General features: G+C 47.9%; 1 protein-coding gene across 1 annotated transcript in view; it reads left to right on the forward strand.

Moving 5' to 3' along the window:
- Positions 1-12: 12 nt before the first annotated feature.
- usp32 (ubiquitin specific peptidase 32) overlaps positions 13-20,817 on the forward strand; it is a 46,899-nt gene continuing 26,094 nt past the window's right edge. Inside the window, 5 exon segments of the mRNA XM_042064614.1 lie at positions 13-198; positions 8,696-8,823; positions 14,817-14,922; positions 17,428-17,546; positions 19,004-19,163. Of these exon segments, the coding sequence (XP_041920548.1) occupies positions 141-198; positions 8,696-8,823; positions 14,817-14,922; positions 17,428-17,546; positions 19,004-19,163 (571 nt within the window). The 5' untranslated portion in view covers positions 13-140.

Below are 20,817 nucleotides of genomic sequence, written 5' to 3' on the forward strand. Positions count from 1 at the left end.
GAGGCGTCGGCCAGAAGAGGCGTCATTTGGTGAAAACACAGGAGTACTGAGCTGCTATCGATCACACGTAACACGGAGAAGGCAACAGGCACTGGGCTGCACACCAAACATTTTTCATACTGCAGTGAAATGAGGGTAAAATGGGAGCCAAAGAGTCAAGGATAGGCTTCCTTTCTTACGACGAGGCCGTCAAAAGAGGTAGGCACGCCTGTCAAAATAGTTCATGTTACCCCGCAGGCTGATTCTTGCAAACTTGCTAGCTGGCTAGCCACCTACTAACGTTGCCAAACGAATTAGCAGACATCAGCTTAGACTGCTTGCAATGTTGCTGTATGCTTTAGGCTTCTAACTCGCTAGTTAACAAGCTAGCAAGTGTACAGTAGCCTAGACACAAATTGCAAGTTGTGTGTCTCGCCCCTTGAAGCTGTAGCTTGCCCGATACGTATTTGCGCACCCGTAACCAAGATCACCAGGCTAAAAAAAATCTTTTAAAACCGCGTTTGTTAGCTTTAGAAATTTTAAATCAAGTGTTTTACTCATCTTGGAAGTTGGGACTTAAATTATCTGTCAAACAAGCAAGTGTGTTCTGTTCTATAATTGTAATGGTATTGATGAAGGTGGAATCCCAACACCTCAAGACTTGTATCGCTATTATTATAGGAAGATGCTGTGATTTCAACTGTAGTATTTAGCTATAAATTAGTTGGGAAGCTGGTGTTATTTTCTCAGTCATTGGTCGTCATTGCAGATTAGCCAACTCACAGACGTGGATCTTGCTAAAAAAAGGAGTACATCTATGGATATCACTTGTCTTTTTGTCTATAGCTGTAATTGTATATGAATGCTGGAGATGAATATCCTCCACTAACCCAATGTAATTTAACTGTATTAAAGGGCTGCTGTCAAATCGTGTCTGAATCTGCAACGTATTTCTTACCTTGTGCGCTATACCATAACGTTACACGCGCACTAGCTCTACGGGTCATGCTTATTTATGGCTAGATGGTGGAGCGCACCTATCTCGTGGTTGATGGTAGGCTACTTGTGACGCCGTTCCAAAAGTCTGTCTTTAGACAGTGTGGCATTGTGGCACACCACAGCAGGGTCATGGAGTAGTAGCCCAGTTACACTGGTGCTTTTTTTTTTTTCTTCAGTCGGTGGTTGTCACTGCAGATCCGTGGCCTACTGGTAAGGGAAACGGATTTGTGAGCAAAGGTTGGTCTTAATAACATCCCTGACTGGGAGGGAAAAATGTGGGTTGGGGGAGTGATTGAACAGCACTATCCCACATTCACATCCATGGATGATGCGAGCAAGGCCCTGGCCCTCAACTGCTCCGTGGGCGCTGAATCAAGGGCTGCCCAGTGCCCACTGGTCCGAATGTGTGCCCCCAGTATGTGTGTGCTCCTGGTTAGCTCACTGCTCCTATTGTGTGCGTACCCAGATGGATGAAATGCAAAGGGAAAAAATCCCTCAGGACAAATAACTTAACTGTGCTTAACTTAACAGTGTCCTATCTAATGTCATAATCACCATGTTTGTGTTGTGCGTATCATACGCAACGCCACCAGATGTTATGTCAGATACCTCATTGACTTTGAACCCAAGGCAGTATAAACTAAACTTTGACCCTTCCGTTAAACTCTCATCTCCAAAGCCGTCAGAGTGGAACTATTTGACTGGCACAGTGGAGGGAGAACAGTTAGCAGCATTACAGCGTGTATTTATTTACCAGAATGAGGTTTTATTGCCAAGCATCCACCATTAAATGTAACACTGAACATGACTCATTCCATGGAAGAATTTGCTCTATGGATATAAAAACAATTGATTAACTGCTCGATTGCCCTTTTTCGAAACAAGGCTAGCCTATGTGTCACACCTCCATCATTTAATGAAGGTGTAGGCCTTATGTGATGTGTCATTGGTGCTTACAGAAAGTAAACACGCCCCAGTGTTAAAGATAACACAGAAGGCTTGGACACCGGCACGTGTCTTAAGTTGTGCTGTGCTGTTTGTTGAGAGTCTCGGCAGACGGCTGAAGTCTGTGAGCTCACTGATGCACACCAGCCGGCAGCCATTTCTCCAGCGTCTGCAGTGCTGGGGCAACATACGGCTTCTCCAATGCACCGGTGCACAGAGAGTGTGTGTGTGTGTGTGTGTGTGTGTGTGTGGGGAGGGGCAGAGCATTTCGGACATGGAGTTTGAGAGGAGTTGTCAGTTTGGCACCTGTATCTGGGGAGTTGCAGTGTCAGCACGACTTATCTTCTCCCACCTCCGTCTGAAAAGGGGGGAAAAAAAGGCACGCTCAGCTGTTGCTTGTTTAATGCCGTCCACATTTGCATGTAGTTGCAATATTGTGTCTCAAAGCAAGCACACCCAGGAGCACAGCCTTGTTTATCAGCTGAGCTGTGTGTGGTGAATATCTTCGTCTACTCCTCGGCGTCGTACAGGAGCACGGGAGGGTTTTCGTCAGCTCTGTTTGCTTGTGGTGAGACTTTGTCAGCACACAAAGGTGTCTCATTTGCATCGGGAATGTTTCTTTCACATGCCATATTTTCCCTTCCTCACACACACACACACACTATGCAGATGTACACGCTCCCTCCCCTCTCCCTGTCTCTCTCTCCCTGTCTCTCTCTCTCCCCGTCTCTCTCTCCCTGTCTCTCTCTCCCCTACTACCGCAACGCTTTGTGATGTTCTGTTTTTTTATTTTCTTGTCCTTCTCCTTCCGTCCTTGTTGATTTCAGTTCTGCTTATGTGATGTGGCCAGTCCCGCCCGGCCTCGGTTATTTCAGGTTGCGTCCAGGCTTGATGGAGTGGCATTGAAGTGAACATGCCACCGAGTCCACCCCTCCCAACACCCCGTCACTTCACTTATGGAGAATGGGAACATCTCTGACAGAGGCATGTTTGTTTTTGTGAGGAGTGGAGAAGAAAAGAACAGAGAGAGGGAGAGGGAGGAAAGAAAGAAAGAAAGAGAAAAGAAAGAGCTTGCTGGTGTGAAGCTCCCTGAAACGCCCCGATTGTTCTCCGGCTCTGCTTACATAGCAGTGGCTTGCTCGCAGAGTTGTGGTTTTGGTGTCCAAGAATGCAGATAAATTGCATCACGACCCCCACAATACGAGCAGTGTCTCCAAATGGCAATAGCCAAAGCATTGTTTATCCTGGCTATTTTAGTCCATTCTTGTCCATTGGCAGGAATTGGTTTTGAGAGAACAATGAATGACTTCATGCGGGCTGCCCTAGTAAAACAAGATGATACTGCAACTGGTGCGGCCTAGGCTTTTAGTGTCCAGTGTCCATGCCTCCTGCCCAGTGTCCAGTGTCCATGCCTCCTGCCCAGTGTCCAGTGTCCATGCCTCCTGCCCAGTGTCCTCGACTTGCCCGGTTATGCTGTCTGACAGGTGAGCACAATCAGAGTGGCGGTGTCATCCAGCCACGATATGTGGTGATGGGATTTCGCCGAGGTGAGCGGCACGTCAAGCCCCAGTCGAGATAATGAGCTGTGGACCGGACGCGTCTGCTCGTTCATTCATGATCCTCGCCAGCGTGGGTCAGCGTTTTTGTTCTGAAGCATTCAAAGGGGATGTCGCCGCACTCCCACGCTTCCCTCCCCATCGAAAAATCACCTCAACCTACAGACCTACATGTTCGGCAGGCGCACGGGATGGGGTGGGCAGGCGGGCTGGAGGTATCTTAAAGTAGGTCACGTTTGCTACAGTAGTAGGAGAGCGGCTGAATTAGGGTTTTTTTTTTACGTCAGGGAGTCCGTCGCCGACAGTGCATCCAGCTGCGATGAAGTCTTAAAGAGGCACTCGGAGCCTCGTGGATGTGCCACTTATTCCTCAAGGTGATCGACTTTGAAGTTGGTAGGCGTCAGGTGGGGGGTGGGGGTGAGGTGGGAGACGCAGCACAGGAAAGCAAGAATCAAACGGCCTGTGAAGCCTCAGCCGTGGGATTATGCGCTGTGCGCCAGAAGCTGTCATATCAAAGCCCTTTCCTGTCATTGACTACTTCCTCCCTGCTGTAATTTGACATTTTCCCCTTTTCCTTCTCTGCATTTGCATGCACGCGCACTGTTTAGTCTTTGGCTCAGACGAGGCTCGCCACACATGAGATTTTGCTGCTGTCCAGGCGCATCGAAACAAACCAAATCAACTCTGGGGGTGTCTGTGGGCTTTCGATTGGATGTTTATAAACACTACGAATAGCTACAGCGGTGGCTGCTTTAAAAACAAAGGCTACTGAGACTCATTTCTGATGAAGTGCGATGGGCATTTCCCCTGTTGTGTCCCAGTGGGTTTTTTCCTGCCTCGTGCCATTGAGATGATTTGTTTTTGGCCGTATCAGGCGCAGCCACATTTGCCAGTTTCAGACGTCCTTTTGACTTTGGGCTTTGAGGTTTTAATTTGGTCCTGATGAGTTTCTCTGTTCACTCAGTGATCAGCAGCCGAAAATTATTCCAGTAATTCAATTCTGTGTGTGTGTGTGTGTGTGTGTGATGCGTGATGCTCGAGCAATTTCTGACACCTTCTGGGTGCACATTTATAGCCGTCGTTTCCCCTCTATCTCGGAAAGCTGATCCGAGCCGGCCTTGTGATTTGCAGATTTTTCTTCTCACCCCAGCATTCTCGGAGACTGCGCCATTCTAAAACATGCTAATGTGCCGCGTCTAATTGACCATTAACGAGAGGAAGAGCAGGCTGGCAGCGCGCTCCTCATCAGCACTGCTCCACTGAAGCCCAGAGCCTCCTTCCCTCATCTTGTCTTGCCTAGATGTCTCACTTGGTGCTGTTGGAGCATTTATGACCATTTTATTTTTTTATGGCATCTCTTCCTCTACTCTGACATGGAATGGAGAGAGAGAGGGGGGGGGGGAGAGAGGGGTTTGCGTTCTATTCTGTTCTCTTCGGTTGCTCCATTAAAATGTAATGTCATATCAGGACTTCTGGAGACATATTAACCAAACATAACCAGATATTCTGGCCAGCCACACTGCTGACTATTTTGACCTCTCGGGGTGTGTGTGTGTGTGTGTGTGTGTGTGTGTGTGTGTGTGTGTGTGTGTGTGTGTGTGTGTGTGTGTGTGTGTGTTACAAGTTTGTGTGTGCCTGTGCACGTATGTGTGTGCCTGCCTATTTTAGTGAAATGAAAGTTGAAACTGTGTGTGTGTGTCTGTGTGCGTACTTGTGTGTGCCTGTGTACGATTGTGTGTGCCTGCCTGTGTTGGAATGAAAGTTGGAAGCGTGTGTGTGTTGACATCCCCATTGTCCTAGTGTCATCCCCATGTCTGTTCCATCCTCCTGTAGTGGTAGTAGACGGGGAAGAGAGTGAGACTAGGGACTCCTGCAGTGTGTCTCTCTTCCTTCCCCTTTACCAGCCAACCAACCGGGAATGCCGCAGCCCTTCACGCCTCTAAACCACTCAGCGGATGACCTCTGTGAACTCTAAACGACTTCCTCAATCTCCCCTCATGTGCCCTCGTTCCACTGCGGTTGGCACATCCTACCCCCTGACCTGCCGCGTGTGTGTGTGTGTGCGTGCGTGCGTGTGTGCGCGCGCGCATCGTGTGACGCTAGTGCTGTGGAGCTCTTCCTTCCCCAACACGCGTGACTGGTTAATGTTTACTTCCCCCAGCGTAACTACGTGAGCGTAGATGTTTGACCTGGTGGTTTTCCTAGCGCCTCTGAGAGCTGGGCGGTGGGTGGAGGAGTGGGTGGGTTAGGGGCGTGAGAGCTGGGCGGTGGGTGGAGGAAGTGGGTGGGTTAGGGGCGTGAGAGCTGGACGGTGGGTGGAGGAGTGGGTGGGTTAGGGGCGTGAGGGCGCGGGGGGGGGGGGGGGGAGCGTGTGGGTGGGTCAGGGGCGTGAGGGCGCGGGGGGGGGGGGAGCGTGTGGGTGGGTCAGGGGCGTGAGAGCGCGGGGGGGAGCGCGGGGGGGGGGGGGAGCGTGTGGGTTAGGGGCGTGAGAGCGCGGGGGGGGGGGGGAGCGGCGGGGGGGGGCAGCGTGTGTCTCAGAGCACCGGTGCAGGGCCCGGCTGTTTTCCTTTCCACTCACTGAGCTCTCGGTATGCAGCGAGGACTCGTCCGACACGGCCGCTGGAGGTTTTGAGCGCTTGTCGCCTCTGTCCGGCTGGAATGTTGTGGTCTTTGTGCCGCCTCTGTTCGAGATGAACCTGCTTTGGTTGCAGCAATGAGGCCTTTTGCCATAATCACATGGCGTGTAGAGAGGGGGGAAATCAGCGTAAACAGATGAGGCATGCTGCACAACAAAAGATACAGAAAGAGCCGTGTGTGTGTGTGACCCAGGCCACCACATGCATGCGGCCTTTAGAGAGAGGAGCAGTCCCCACCGTCTCCCCCTCTGTCATCACTCACTCACTTGCTCTGTCACCCTTATTTACCCTCTCTCTCTTTCTCTCTCCCTCTCTGTATTCCTCTTTGACTCTTGTCTTTTCTACTGTCTCACTCTGTGACACTGCTCTGTCACCCCTGCTTACTCTCTCTCTCTCTCTCTCTCTCTCTCTCTCTCTCTCTCTCCTCTCTCTCTCTCTCTCTCTCTCCTCTCTCCTCTCTCTCTCTCTCTCTCTCTCTCTCTCTCTCTCTCTCTCTCTCTCTCTGTGTATTCCTCTCTGACTCTTGTCTTTTCTACTCTGTCTCCCTCTGTGACACTGCTCTGTGTGACATGTGGGTCAACTCTGCCTGCGTCCCATGTGCTTCCCTTCGTCACACTGCAGCGCAACAGCAGCAGCAGCAGCAGCAGCAGCTACTCCTCACCCTCCTCTGTGTGTCCACTCCAGCAGCACCACCACCACCAGCGCAGTCATGCACCACTGCACACTCAAGGACAAGGCCAGTGGCCCCACTGTCTACTCCTACCCCCTGGCCTTTCCTTTACTTACTTTTTAATGTTTTCCAGAGCTCTTAAAATCTGTCAGGAAGGTTTTAGTGTTCAAGATGGTCAGGATCAAAGTAAGAGGTGCGCCGCAAATCAAAGGTGACCACGAGCCTTGGAGAGAGAAAAAAAGAACGAAGCGTGAACATGGCCAGAGAATGGGAGACGCTAAATCATCAGGTGTGTGTGCAGCCCCCTCAGTAGTGTGATCCTGGGCCAAGGCGGAGGGCTTTAGAAAGGGCTCTGTGAGCTGTGTAGGCGCTGGTACTGATGGAAGGACTCTGAAGGAGCTGCAGATAAAGGTAGTGTTACAGATGGCCTCGCGTAGGAGGGCAGGTTAAATACAGACAGTAGGTGTCTGCAGCGACGTGTGACTGTGTGTGTGTGACTGTGTGTGTGTGACTGTGTGTGTGTGACTGTGTGTGTGTGACTGTGTGTGTGTGTGACTGTGTGTGTGTGACTGTGTGTGTGTGACTGTGTGTGTGTGACTGTGTGTGTGTGTATGCCGTCTGTCTGTCTGCCTTTGTGTGCATGCATGTCTCCCTGTGTGTGTGCGCATCTATCTGTCTGCCTGTGTGTGTGTGTGTGTGTGTGTGTGTGTGTGTGTGTGTGTGTGTGTGGCCAGCATTGTGAGGTAGCGCTGACTGCAGCCCCCCTCCAGCGTATCTGCCATCGTAACTCACTCCTGGAGCAGGGCTTACAAGAGAGATCTGCCGAGGTGGCGGTGACCTTTCATCACAGAACGCGTTTGCTCAGCAGGCTCCCGCCTACGCCTCTCCACCCCACTCCAACCCGCTCCACTCGAGTCCGCAAAGTCACCACTCGCCACCACCCGAGTGCCAGGCGTCATCGCTGGCGGGGTGGCGGCACATTCACCCTCTCTCACATTGAGCCTGCCCTCACACTTGCTAAAGCCAGCCACATCACAGCAGGAGATGACCCACTAAAAGAAAAAATGAATGGAGACGCCTAGATTGTGAAGCCCATTGTATGAAAAGGCATAGGCTAACTCATGTTTCGCTAAACCTGAATGGTCTGATCATTTGAATGACTGTTGAGAAGTTATTTATGCTGAAATGACAGATTTAAAAGCACATGGATTATGCTGTTTTCTTTTAGTCTAGGACTAGGCTTAAACCATGTTTGGAAAAGTGACCCTTACTGTCTGTGTCACCCACTCATTTAGAAAGGAGCATGGTCTTGTATCTTCAATACTGTTGCCCGCAGGCGTTAGCGAGATGGCTGCTAAGTGGCCAGACTTACCTATGTAAGAAGTCACACTCTAGTCTAAACCAGTGGCAGAATTGGAGGTGGCTGAAGGTGTCTGCGTGAAGCTCCCTGGGCATTAACTTAACTTAACTATAACAATTAATTTTGTTGAAATAACAATGAAAAACTCCTTTCTGTAGACTTTGTTTAAGTATTTTCTTTCAGTGTGCGAACTACTCCTCTCTCTCTCAACTCTCGGTGGTTTAAACGCACCTGGCTAAACTGTAGATCATCTGAACGCAACAATACTCCCCTGCATGTTGAAATAACAAGAAAAGCCTCAAATTTTCTTTTTCTTTTGTTGAATCAATTCAAGAAAAGCCTTGAATTAAACCTAATTTAGAAAGATACTTTGCATTAATCACTGATGGGTTAATGCCATATGCTATCCCGTAGTAGGCTGACTGGTGGTCTGAGGGTTACCTACAGTCTGTACATGAGAATGCCTCCCTTATCTACTAAGCTGAAATTTCCTGATCATGACTCCTTATCTCTCCTCCCCTCCCCTTATCTCTCCTCCCTGTGTCCACAGTCACGGATGTGGAGCTCAAACGTCTGAAGGATGCCTTCAAGAGGACCAGCGGCGTGTCCTACTACATGACCCAGCAGTGCTTCTACAGGGAAGTGCTGGGAGATGGGGTCCCACCCAAGGTGGCAGAGGTAAGCCAAGAGTCAGGGGAAGCGAGTGGATGGGTCCCACACCCAAGCATAATGAGTGACCTGACAGGTCTGAACACACACACACACACACACACACACACACACACTGTCCCTATCAAATACAGGTCATGACCCAACATGTTCACATGTGTGTAGTTCGCACATGCCGTGTTAATTGAAGAGAATGTTTAAATGTATGTAGTGGACTTCAAAAGCCCCTGCAGCCTACAGAGTGCATTCCAGAATGTTCTTCTAATTTTCCCTTGGCTCTGCTGCAATGGTCCTCATGACTTTTGCTTGGCTCATGCAAATGAAACTAGATGCCTCTGGAATGTAGCGTTCTTCGTTGGTAAGGCTTAATTTTTTGGCTCCTTCATGAATAAAAGTGGAACCCATTAAGCAGCGGGAAATGTCTCCTTGTCTCCATGGTACCCGGAACTGTGGCTGTTTGCCAAGCCCCTTCGCCTGAGTCCAAATAGCCTCTCTGATCTTCTAAAATGGTCGTGTTAAAAAAAAAAAAACAACAACAAGAAGTTTAATATATACCAGTTTGTTTTGTGTTGTGAGGGGAAGTGGCATCGTTAACGATGCTACTCAGAAGGATGATAATAAAAACTCCATCTCCCGACAAACCAGGTTGGCTCGTAATTAAAAAGGTTGATTTTTATTTGTGTTGCCCTCTGGGTCTATTGCAACCTGTGTGGTTGAAAGAGGACATACCTTGCCTGATAGATTGTGTTTTGAAACCAGTGAATGGAAACCCATTAGACATGTTGTGTTGTGTTGTGGAGATAGCGTTCGTCTGTACAGTAATGAGGAACATTACACCACAATAGATAGATCAAGTTACTTCCTGATTTCCAGGTTGAAAAACCACATCAAGTAAAAATATGTGACGTGTTGTGTAGACTACTTCTCAGCCACTTTCAATTTGTGCTATGCAATTTCAATTCCATAGCGAAACAGTTAATTTTGATTAGTTTGAAATAGTTAATTTCTTTAATCAAGATGTGACACATCTACCCGATCATTTAAGTAAATAAATAAAAAGAATAACGATTTAATGTTCAAAACCAAACAGTTAGCGTTGCTTAATGCGTGACACAACATCAAAACATTGAGTAACTAAGCCACATTTATACCATTTTAAAGCTGGATTTAAGGTAATACAGTGAGGTTCACACTGACATTGAAGTAAAATAAGATGCATTTGGCATTGAACATATATTCTGAATTTGATCTAAACCAGAGTAAATTGCTGCTCAACTCAAGTCTTTACACTCCATAGATGAAACACTTCAGTGTGGTCCAATCAATGGTATTGTCATTTTGCATTAATCAAAATCGACATATCACTACTGACTGTAACAGTGGAAGTGTCACAATCTGTGGTTAAATGTCCATTGTTCAGTTTTTTTTTTTTTTTTTTTTTTCAGTTTTCTTTCTGTGTATGTGGTTACTAGTTCATGTGTGTTCTGCTTTGTGTTGTTTGTTTGTTTTCAGCTGATTATAGAACAGCTGTAGCCCTTAGGTGAGATCCTGTGCCGTTAAACAGACACTGTGGCTCCCTGTGTTTGGGGTCTGGGACTCAGCCAGGGCCTGTCCCTGTGATGAGTGGATTCAGTCCACCTGGCCTTCAGCATACACACACACACACACACACCACACAAAGCACGTACGTACAAAAGCACACACACACACACACCCACACACACGCACATTCACGCACACACCACACCACCCTCACTTATTTAGTCAGCACTCTGGCCTTTTCCAGAAGCATATCTCATCTGAACTTTATCACAGAATATGAGTTTGTCCTTTGTGCTCGCTGGAACACCAAAGTGGCCTCAGTCAAATGTTGCCATGGTGACATCAGTCTCTGGTCACATCATATTTGTTTATTCGCCGGTGGTGTGTTTTGCCCATAGCCCTGTTGACTTTTATTGATGAACAGTGCCACGCCACGTGATTCTGGCCTTCAAAGAGCGGACACTGCTTTTGTAACACAAATTTGTTCTCGGTTTCATGCAGCATGCGTGGTTCTGGGTATTGATCCCTTTACATAATGTAATAATTAAAATGTAATAACCATTGGACAAGCAAGTTCACAAGTGTATGCATCTGTAATGGGCTGAGGCTACTTTTTCACAACCTTATTAAATATAAATGTTTTTATATCAAATAGCCAAAACAAAAAATGTAGCTCACCTCAGTGGACTAATGTCATAATGATGGCTGGACTGAGTATTTATGTCGTAGTTGTTGCATTCATGTACTGTAATCTCAGCACTTACAACTTGTCCACAGTAACACTTTGTGGACACCATAATGTTGCCTGTAAGTGCACTCTCTTCAGAGCTTGGCCTGGAGCCTATATTAGTTGGCAAGGCAGGTGTCTGGGATGTTCAGGTTGCCCAGTTACATACACTTGGCCGAATTGAAGTGCCACTCACCAGAATGGAAGCATGGGTCTTAATTAAAGGGAGAGGTGTCCAGGAGAGAGATGGCTTTTCCACCCGGCGGCCTATTTTTATCCTTTTTTAGCCGTGACCGACTTTTTATGTGAATTATTAACGCCTTTGTCCCAATATGCGCGGTTTGTAATGCTTTTTTTTTTATCCCGCACAACTGACTGCAGGAGACAAGCCTTTCCTAATGCAGAGGAAGAGACTGGGCAGTGTCAAGGCTTGTGCCAACCCCCACAGGTCCTCTGATCAAGGCCTCTCAGGTCATCTGTGATGTGCCCTGTCTCATCTCATCTTGGGAAAAGGGGCTTGAGCCCCCACAACCCCATCACTCTTCCTGGAGCATCTCAATTCAGCACTCTGCATCAACGGCAAACGCGTCAGGCTTGGTCAATAATGTATCTGACCTAGGTGTGGTGTGACCACACACACATACCTCTCAAGAGCAGGCATGGTGGGTGGTTGCGATTAGCCCTTTGGCTGTTAATCCTCCCGCCACAGACAGGTCCTGACACCCAGAGCCGCGTCCATCACGGTGGGCGTGACCGGAGGAGCTGGCCACAGCCCCAGCGGCGCCCTCAATCACTGTGATTAGTGGACCGCTGAGCTGGACTGAACTGGTGGGCTGCTGTTGCTGCTGCTGCTGTTCCTGAGCCAGCTGTACTGAGTGTCAGTTAGACATTCATGCACGCACGCACACCGACACACACACATCGACACAAACATCCATGCACGCACACACACCGTCACACACAAACACACACACACACACACCAACACACATACACACACACAAACACACACACTCACTCACACACATAATTGTTACTTCATCTCTTGCACTTCTCAAGGAGAGTGTTGCGGAGCAGTGGGGTGGGAATAGAGGCATAGATATCACTTAGACTGTGCTTTGTGACCTGCTGAGGAGATGATCAGTGATTCCCCATGGCCCCCTCTGCTCTGCGCCAGCCCATTATCTTCTCCCTCTCTCAGACTACTGTCAGCCTCTCTGCATCAGCAATCACACAGGGAACAGAAGGGCTCAGCTCGGGCTGAAGTGCAAATGGATTTTATGTATTTAGCATAGAAATGTTTTGCGTTATTGCACATTATTGCATTTTTGTGGCATGCATCATGTTTAAGATTTCTTTAACAATATGGCTGTGGTCAGAAAGAAATGCAACATATGTCCTGTCCTAACCACTTTTCTTTGACCTCAATGGAAAATGGCATGAGGTGAAGGAAAGATGTGAGGGAGAATTCATAAGGACAGAGGAAAAGACAACCACGGTGTTAAGAGTAGCCAACTGCTTTTACACAAGGCCATGTCATTATCTGACCATGGATGTTATTGACATGAGTCTTTAAATATGGCCACTGCAAGGACCTGTGCGATCACACTATCTCCGTTCCTTTAGCAAAGAATGATCCACCGCAGCCTATGCTGAAGAAGATAAGAAAAGGAACCATCCAGACATTTTTGCTTAGCAAGATCATTTATTATCGAGATAATAATTATTTTTGAGATAATTTGTGATCTTGTATCATATCTGCTACTTCCAGGTCATTGCATTTAATACCCTATTTATCTGCAGCCTATTGTGCAGTCACTTTACAACGAAGGTACAGAGCTGCTCTACTGACATGAGAGCCATGATCTTCTTTTCAGTAGACAGACGGCAGTGGAAGGTTCACTGTTGTTATGCCCACATTATAAGCTAAGGGCCCCGCACTGCCACTCGTGTTTTGGGTTTCGTATAGTTTTCATGGTATTTGGTTTACGTGTCTGGTGTCCATGGTGCCCATACGAAAGAAAGACTGTTTACAAATGTGCAAGCCTATTGACTGCTCCTCATTCACCTCAAGGCACAGCGAGGGCTAAACGGGCGTGTGCCTGTTTTGTTGTGGTGGGCATGCTTGGGCTTTTGTTTTTGCTCCCCTAAGCACTGGCACAATGCATTTTGACATCACATCCTGTCTGTGCAATTCCAGACGAGTGGGTTCCAATAGAATAGGAATATTCACGTTTATGTGTCCCCCCCCCCCCCCCCTCCTCTCCCAGCGCTGCAGCCACAGATGCACTGCAGCACTTAGTGGTTTATTAGTTATCTGTTCCATGCTTCTTCACCTCACTAAATGAAGCAGGGCTGGATGCTGTCCCAGTCTATCATTATTTATGGTGGTGTTAAAGTGAAATGTGTGGAGTCTAGCAGCGTCCACTGTTCCCATTTACAGTGAATACCCCCCCCCCCCCTTCCTCTCTGTGTTGGGCCCTCTTTGTGTCCACAAATAGATATGGGTAAATGGAGAATGCTTACATAAATAACACGAATCCTGTATTTGAGACATCTCAGAGGAGGGTATTTATAAGCATGTGAAGGCATGGCGGTGGCCCAATATGGAAATGGGATCGCAAGTCTGTGAGATCCAGCAGACATGCGCAGGGGAGCGGTTTGAATTACGCCACACTCTCTCAGCCTGACACTCTATGACTACTCCACCCACCCCCCAACACACACACACACACACACACACACATACACACACATACACACACACATTGACTTACCATCTCTCCCCCTCAAGCCATGACCTCTGCCCCTACCAGAGAGTGCAGTCCTCCCTGATGTATGGATGGACGATGCTGTTGAGTTGCATTAAAACAGATTGTGGAAGTGGCTTCGCCTCTGATTTCAGACATCGGTAGGCGGAGGGCGAGAGAGGAATAGAGAGGGAGGAAGAGAGACGGACGACTTCAGATGAATCTTAGCAAAGCCCTGCACAGAATTATTGATTCAGTGCCTGTTTTTTAGGGCCTGGCTGCTCTCCAATCCCCTCCCCCCTCACACACTCACACTCACACACACACACACACACACACACACACACACACACACACACACACACACACACACACACACACACACACCACACCGACACCTGCCCCATTCACTTTCTCTTCACCATCTCCACCTCATTCACCGGCCAGTCCAGGTGTAAAGCAACCAACCAGGAAGGGGACAATGAATGTGCGAGCAGGTGGAGGTGTGTGTGTGTGTGGTGGGGGGGGGGGGGGTGGTGTCTCAAGGGAAAATCAATAGCGGCACAGCGTGGCACACACCCAGCGTGGAAGAGTGGAGAGAGAAAACAGTGGAATACGCAGGAGACAGCGAGCAAGAGCCAGAAATTGAGCCTTTCATGTTGACACTGTCAGGCTGTCCCCAGGGGCATCGCTACTCACACACTACCAGACAGGATGTGCTTTTCCTGGTGTGTGTGTGCCTGTGTGTGTGCCTGTGTGTGTGTACGTGTGTGTGTGTGTGTGTGTGTGTGTGTGGAAGGTGAACCACTTTTCTATTTTACCTAAACATTACCCATATATTCTGACAGATGACAGACGGTCTGTGTACGTATGTCTTTCCATCACAAGCGCCACTCTGCCCGCCTCTGAGAGGTATCGCAGTCTGCACTCCCAACATGTTTGTGGGGGGAAATAATCCACCGAGCATCTCCTCTCTGTTTCAGGTGATCTACACCTCATTCGGTGGCACCTCCAAAGGGCTCCACTTCAACAACCTCATCGTTGGGCTGGTCCTGCTCACTCGAGGCCGAGATGAGGAGAAAGCCAAATGTAAGTCAGCCGAGCTCTTATTACACGTCTTATTACACATACTATTGCTCTCTTTCATGCTTTTTTCTCCTCACGACATATTAACAATTAACAGTTTGGTATCAAAGAGCGCTAGCTGGTGCGCCGACACCCCTGCTATTTGGGGCAAGCCTCTGATGTGTGCATTTTTAGATTGGAATAAAGCTTTCAAAACGTGTGTAGACTCTAAACCTGGTCTGCCCACATCTTCACAAAAAGGATTCATTATTCATGCAGGCCTGCCTATGTGTCACTCAGGCAGACTTTATATATGTTCCACGGTGTCACTTTAGATGTTGTCTTGCCTTGGCTCAGTGTGGCTCCTGGTTCATCCTGAATGTAAATGAAATGTGTCCACGTGCATACATGTGTGTGTGTGTGTGTACCACCCCTCCCTCTGGTAAGGAAGTCTACTGTAGCCTGAACAGGCAGAGGTCATTAGAGATGCCCTCCAGCCCTGAGGACAGGTGCAGCAGAGAGGGAGATGAGAGCGGGAGCAGGTATGGGGGAGGAGGGGGGGGGGGGGGGGGGGGGGCAGTGTCTGACAGGTCAGGGTGATTGCTGACAGGACATGATTGATGGCGAGCTGCGGCTAGTGGAACTGACAGGCGCAGAGCCTGTTGGGGCTCTGATAAGCTGTGTGTGTGTAGTTGGAGGGCTTCAACTCGGGGCCCAACTGAGATAGAAGTCAGCTAGTTTCCTGTACGTCGGGTTTACGTTCAAACTATTTTTCTGGTGAATAATTATTTCAGACTGAACTTGGTGAATGGAAGTTTCACTAGGCATATCGTAGGCAACAATAAACTTGATCATCATCTCGGGCTCGTCTGTTCGGTTTGCTGCTACCAGCCGCCGAAAGTCAGTGGGGAGAGGGGACATTTATCTCGGCCCATGTGACCACACTGTAATGCAACTGCATCCACTCTGTTTATCCGATGGGTTTTTGACCTCTCTCTCTGCAGCACACGCATTTTCAAATTTACACACAGGCACTGGGCCACGGCCAATCAGAGGGGAGGTCCCGCCCTTCACTATCTGTGATTTGTTTAAACCACGATATTGGCCAAATATGTGTCTGTTATTGAACCAAAGGTAGAGTTTCAATGCGGACACTTTTTTCTCTCTCGAATAGCTGGTCGCACCGGTGCGACCTCCAGATTTTTTTTTAGTCACACTTGTGAAAATTTAGGTTGCATATGCGACCAAATTGGTCGCACTCTGGAGCCCTGGAAAAGTTGAGAAACTTGTGGGGTTTACATCGAAATGGCATAAATCATCTCCTGTTTGGCGTAATAACAATCTATTGTCTGGAAATGAGCCATTCACTCAAAGTCTATTGGCAGAGAAGGGTATATGGGTCATTGGAGACTTAAATGGTAGTCACTCTTTACTAAGCTTTAATGAGTTGGTTTCACTTTATGATATCCCTAGACATTCCTTATTCTTTTACTTCAGACTTAGGTCAGCTCTTAACGCACACAAGGTTGTATGGGGCTCAGAGATGAAAGAGCATCCTCTAGTCAGTTGGATACACGTGGCCCCTAAAAGCGTTGTCTCTTTTCTGTATGCCAGGCTTCTGTCTTCTAAGCCTAGTACATTGGCATGGGATCGTTTTTCACTCAGAGGTAGAGAAATAGACTGGGAAGCAAGCTGGGATAACATATGTAGCTCCTCTCATAATCCTAATCATCAGTTTATTCATATGAAGATATCTCATAGAGCTTATCTTACTCCTAGAGTCAGACACTTAATCGGTCAAGCTCCACATCCATTTTGTACTTTGTGCTCACAAAATGCTTTGGGGACTTATGCATATAATGTGGGACTGCCCTAAGATTTATGATTTTTGGAATAAGGTGTTAGTCATTGTCTGATCTCATTGATATTCAGCTTCCTATGGATCCTGTTTTACACCTTCTCAATGATGACTCTAAACTTGAATGCATAAATGAAAGGTCTAGAAAAATTTGGTTAGCTGGTCTAACAGCAGCCAAAAAGATCATTGTTCAAGTTTGGGTTCCACCCCACAACCTAGCCCATAAGCATTGGCTGAATACATTCTTAGAGATTCTTTTTCTTGAACTTTCTTCTGCCAAGATTAATGGCGCTACTCCTCGGACAATACAAACTTGGAGCAATGGAATTGCCAGAGTTCAAGACATTTTACTGGAGAGAAACTAAGTGGACTGTTCTATACTGACTGTGCTACACGGATAGTTGTGTTGTATCCCATGTGGTAGGGGGGGAGGGGGGTGGGGGGGTATGTTTGGGTTTGTGTATCTGTATTGTAACAATGCCTTTCATATATGTTGTTACCCACCAAATACAATAAAAAATGAGTACAAAAAAAAAAAAAAGGTTACAAAGCATGTAAGCTAAGCTTGTAAGTTCTCTCTCTCTCTCTCTCTCTCTCTCTCTCTCTCTCTCTCTCTCTCTCTCTCTCTCTCTCTCTCTCTCTCTCTCTCTCCCTCCATGTCCCTCCTGCAGACATCTTCAGCCTGTTTGCCAGCGAGTCGGGCAGCCACATCACACGGGACGATGTGGAGAGCATGCTGCGCGCTGTGGACGGCCAAGTCCCGCCTTCGCTCAGGAAGTGCTTCGCAGAGGTCAGACTCCCCACCCCCCCCTGCGATCGACACCCACTGAGCAGTCACCTCTTCTCCCCTCGCCTGACACTCTTCATCCCTCTCTCTCGACCTCACCCTGATCAAGCCCATTAGCCTGCGTGCTCATTAGATTTCTCATTTACTTTCTTGTGACTAACGGAGGGAAAAAAAAACCTTAGAGCCCACAAAAACTGGAACTGGAATTTAAAACGAGCTGAGGAGGCGAAGTTCAAAGCACAAAATATTCCAACTTCAAATGAGTTTCCCTGTATCAGCACTGCTCTGCTCTGCTGAATTGATGTTTCTCAACAGTACAGTGGGGGGGAAAAAATACAAAATTGCCTTTTCTTTTTTTCCTGAGCTTATTTCTTCCCCTACTGAGATGATGTTTTGGATCTTGTCCTCGGCATGGCAAGCCTCAAAAAAATGCTTGTCTTGAAACGAAAGCATTCTATTAACACTAGGGAATCTATTCTGATTTGGTGATGGATTTCCCATAACAGGATTACCGGCGGGGGCTTTGCCATTTGTAATTCCGAGCTCCCGTTTGGCCTTTGCTCCGCTATGGCAGGACATTGTCAATAAATGCACTCAGTTACTGTGTGTGCATCAGGCCTGGGCCGTCCAATGTCAATGAGAAACATGACCCAGTGACACCCTGTCTGTAATTATACAACCCTGCGATAGCGCACCCGCTAACTGGGAGCAACCAACTTGAGTTTGTTGATCTGTCTCTGACATACATTCAAGATAATCTGTGCTGAGTTACACACAGGACTCGTCTACCATAACTTCAGGCATCGCCTTTTCTACCTTCTATATTTCATTTATATGCACAGTATGTGGCCTGTATACAGTATGTTCGTTTTGTATAGTTATGTATATGTCTGTATGCTCTTTTGGTTACTGAACTCATGAGCTATCAGTTGAGCCACCCAGGTGTGCATCACTTGAGTGGATCATGTAGCCTGGAAGCAACCCTCTCTCTCACACACAGACACACGCACGAATGCATGCATACACACACACACACACACACACACACACACACACACACACACACACACACACACACACACACACACACACAAACACACACACACACAAACCCTAATAGCAGTGTGTTGTGTGGTTTTTAGCCGAGCCTCTGGCTCTGGGCCCTTCAAGCACATCTGCAGAGGAAGTCTCCATCCCCCAACCAGCACTCCCCTCCCAATACAACACAACTCTCTCTCTCTCTCACTCACACACACACACACACAGACACACAGCCTTTCACATTACAATTCTCATTAAGAAAATATTTCCCAATCCTCTTAGCTATTGATTTCACCCAAGTATATGAATACCAAATGAATGTTTTTCACTCTCTCTCTCTTTCTCTCCCTCTCTCTCTCTCTTTGTCTTTTTCTCGGTTGGTCTTATTGTCTTTTGTGTTGGGTTCCTGCCTCTGCCAGGGAGAGAAAGTCCATTACGAGCGCTTCAGGAACTGGCTGCTCCAGAACAAAGAGGCTTTCACCTTCTCACGCTGGCTACTGTCCGCAGGCGTATGCGTCACCCTGACCGACGACAGCGACACACCCACCTTCTACCAGACCCTGGCCGGGGTCACACACTGTGAGTGGCAACACTACACACTATACACAAAAGTTCACAAACACACACTCGTAAACAAACACACACACATACCCACACACCATAGAGAGGGTGTAAATATGTTCTGGATGTTGTCAGCTGCTACGGTAGATTTACTCACACACTATCTCTCTGTCTCTCTCACACACACTCATTCTCACACACACACACACACACATAAACATACACACATACACACACTCTCTTTCTGCCTCATAGACTTACATACTTATGCATGAAAGCACATTGTGAATAGCTACAGTACACCACCCACCTCTGCTTCTCACCAAGCCATGAATCATCTTGACCACACACACACACACACACACACACACACACACACACACACACACACACACACACACACACAGACTTCCCTTTTGCCCTCAGAATTCCCACCCCAAGAGGCTCAGCAGTCGGGACGTCTGATCTCTCATCTCATCTCATTACCCACGTGTTAATGCAGAAGTCTTCCTCATTAGCACAGAGAGAGAGAGAGAGAGAGGGATGGAGGGATAGAGAGGGGGTGGAGAGAGAGAGAGAGGGGGATGGAGGGAGAGAGTGAGTAGGATGGAGGAGAAGGAGGGCTGCTGATCTGTTTATGGTGCATGCATACCAATGCAGGAATAGCGTCTCGTCTCAACTCCCAACCAAATTGATTTTGTGAATGCTGCAGGACTTTATCCCCCATTTTGTCACTGTCACCAGCCGGAGTGCCAATGGTGATTATTCTGAGACGAGAAAAGAGTCATTAGTGACGTGGAACAGAAACTAGCCCAGCTGCACACACACACACACACACACACACACACACACACACACCCTGCCATGAAGACAAATGGGCTGTTGCAGATGTCTGTACACGTGCAGTGACGGAGTGACGGTTGCAGCTCCTTCTAGTCACTCTTCTTGCACCCCCCCCCCCCCTTTGACAGACGCAAGGCATTAGCAGTAACCCCCACCCACACCCCACCACCACCTTCACCACTCTGGTGCGCAGGAGCACTGCTCGCTATGAGCTAATTACAAGTGGCACAGCCACACTTAGCACCCCACACGCCACGCCTCTCACCCGCCATCCCTGCTGGGTGGGAGGGACGTCTTCACAGCTGTCAGCCGCTGCCTATTCTACTTTAGCCACACACACATATATATAGAGGCCCCCCCACCCGTACTCCCCACCCCAGGCCACTCTTGTAGAGAGAGAGAGAGAGAGAGAAAGAAAGATCAATCACTCTTCTCTTTTCCTTGTCCTCAGTCTTTTTTATGAATGTATTAATTGCACAGCCTGCGTAATGTGCTGTAACATGTTGCAAGAGTAGTGTGAAGCGCTGGCTGTAAGTAGGTCTGACTTGCTCACAGCATTTCAGACATGCAGTCCTGGTTACTGAAGAAAAAACAAAAACTGGGACTTCCACTACAGTGGATCCCCAAAGGCATCATGGCTCTGCATTTAAATCGTGTGGAAAAGGAATTGTTGCACCTCGCTACATCAATCCAGGCACGTCTGCTTTCCCTAGATGTGCTTTATTACGTTCAGTTTATTCAACTAAACACTCTGAGTCAGATTTACACAGGTTCAGTTCTGGATGTTGTGCTCTGTTCTTCTCTTTCATTCCCATTTGACATCTTGGAC

Source organism: Alosa sapidissima, chromosome 15 (assembly GCF_018492685.1).
Source record: "Alosa sapidissima isolate fAloSap1 chromosome 15, fAloSap1.pri, whole genome shotgun sequence".
In the NCBI taxonomy this organism is placed as follows: Eukaryota; Metazoa; Chordata; class Actinopteri; order Clupeiformes; family Clupeidae; genus Alosa; species Alosa sapidissima.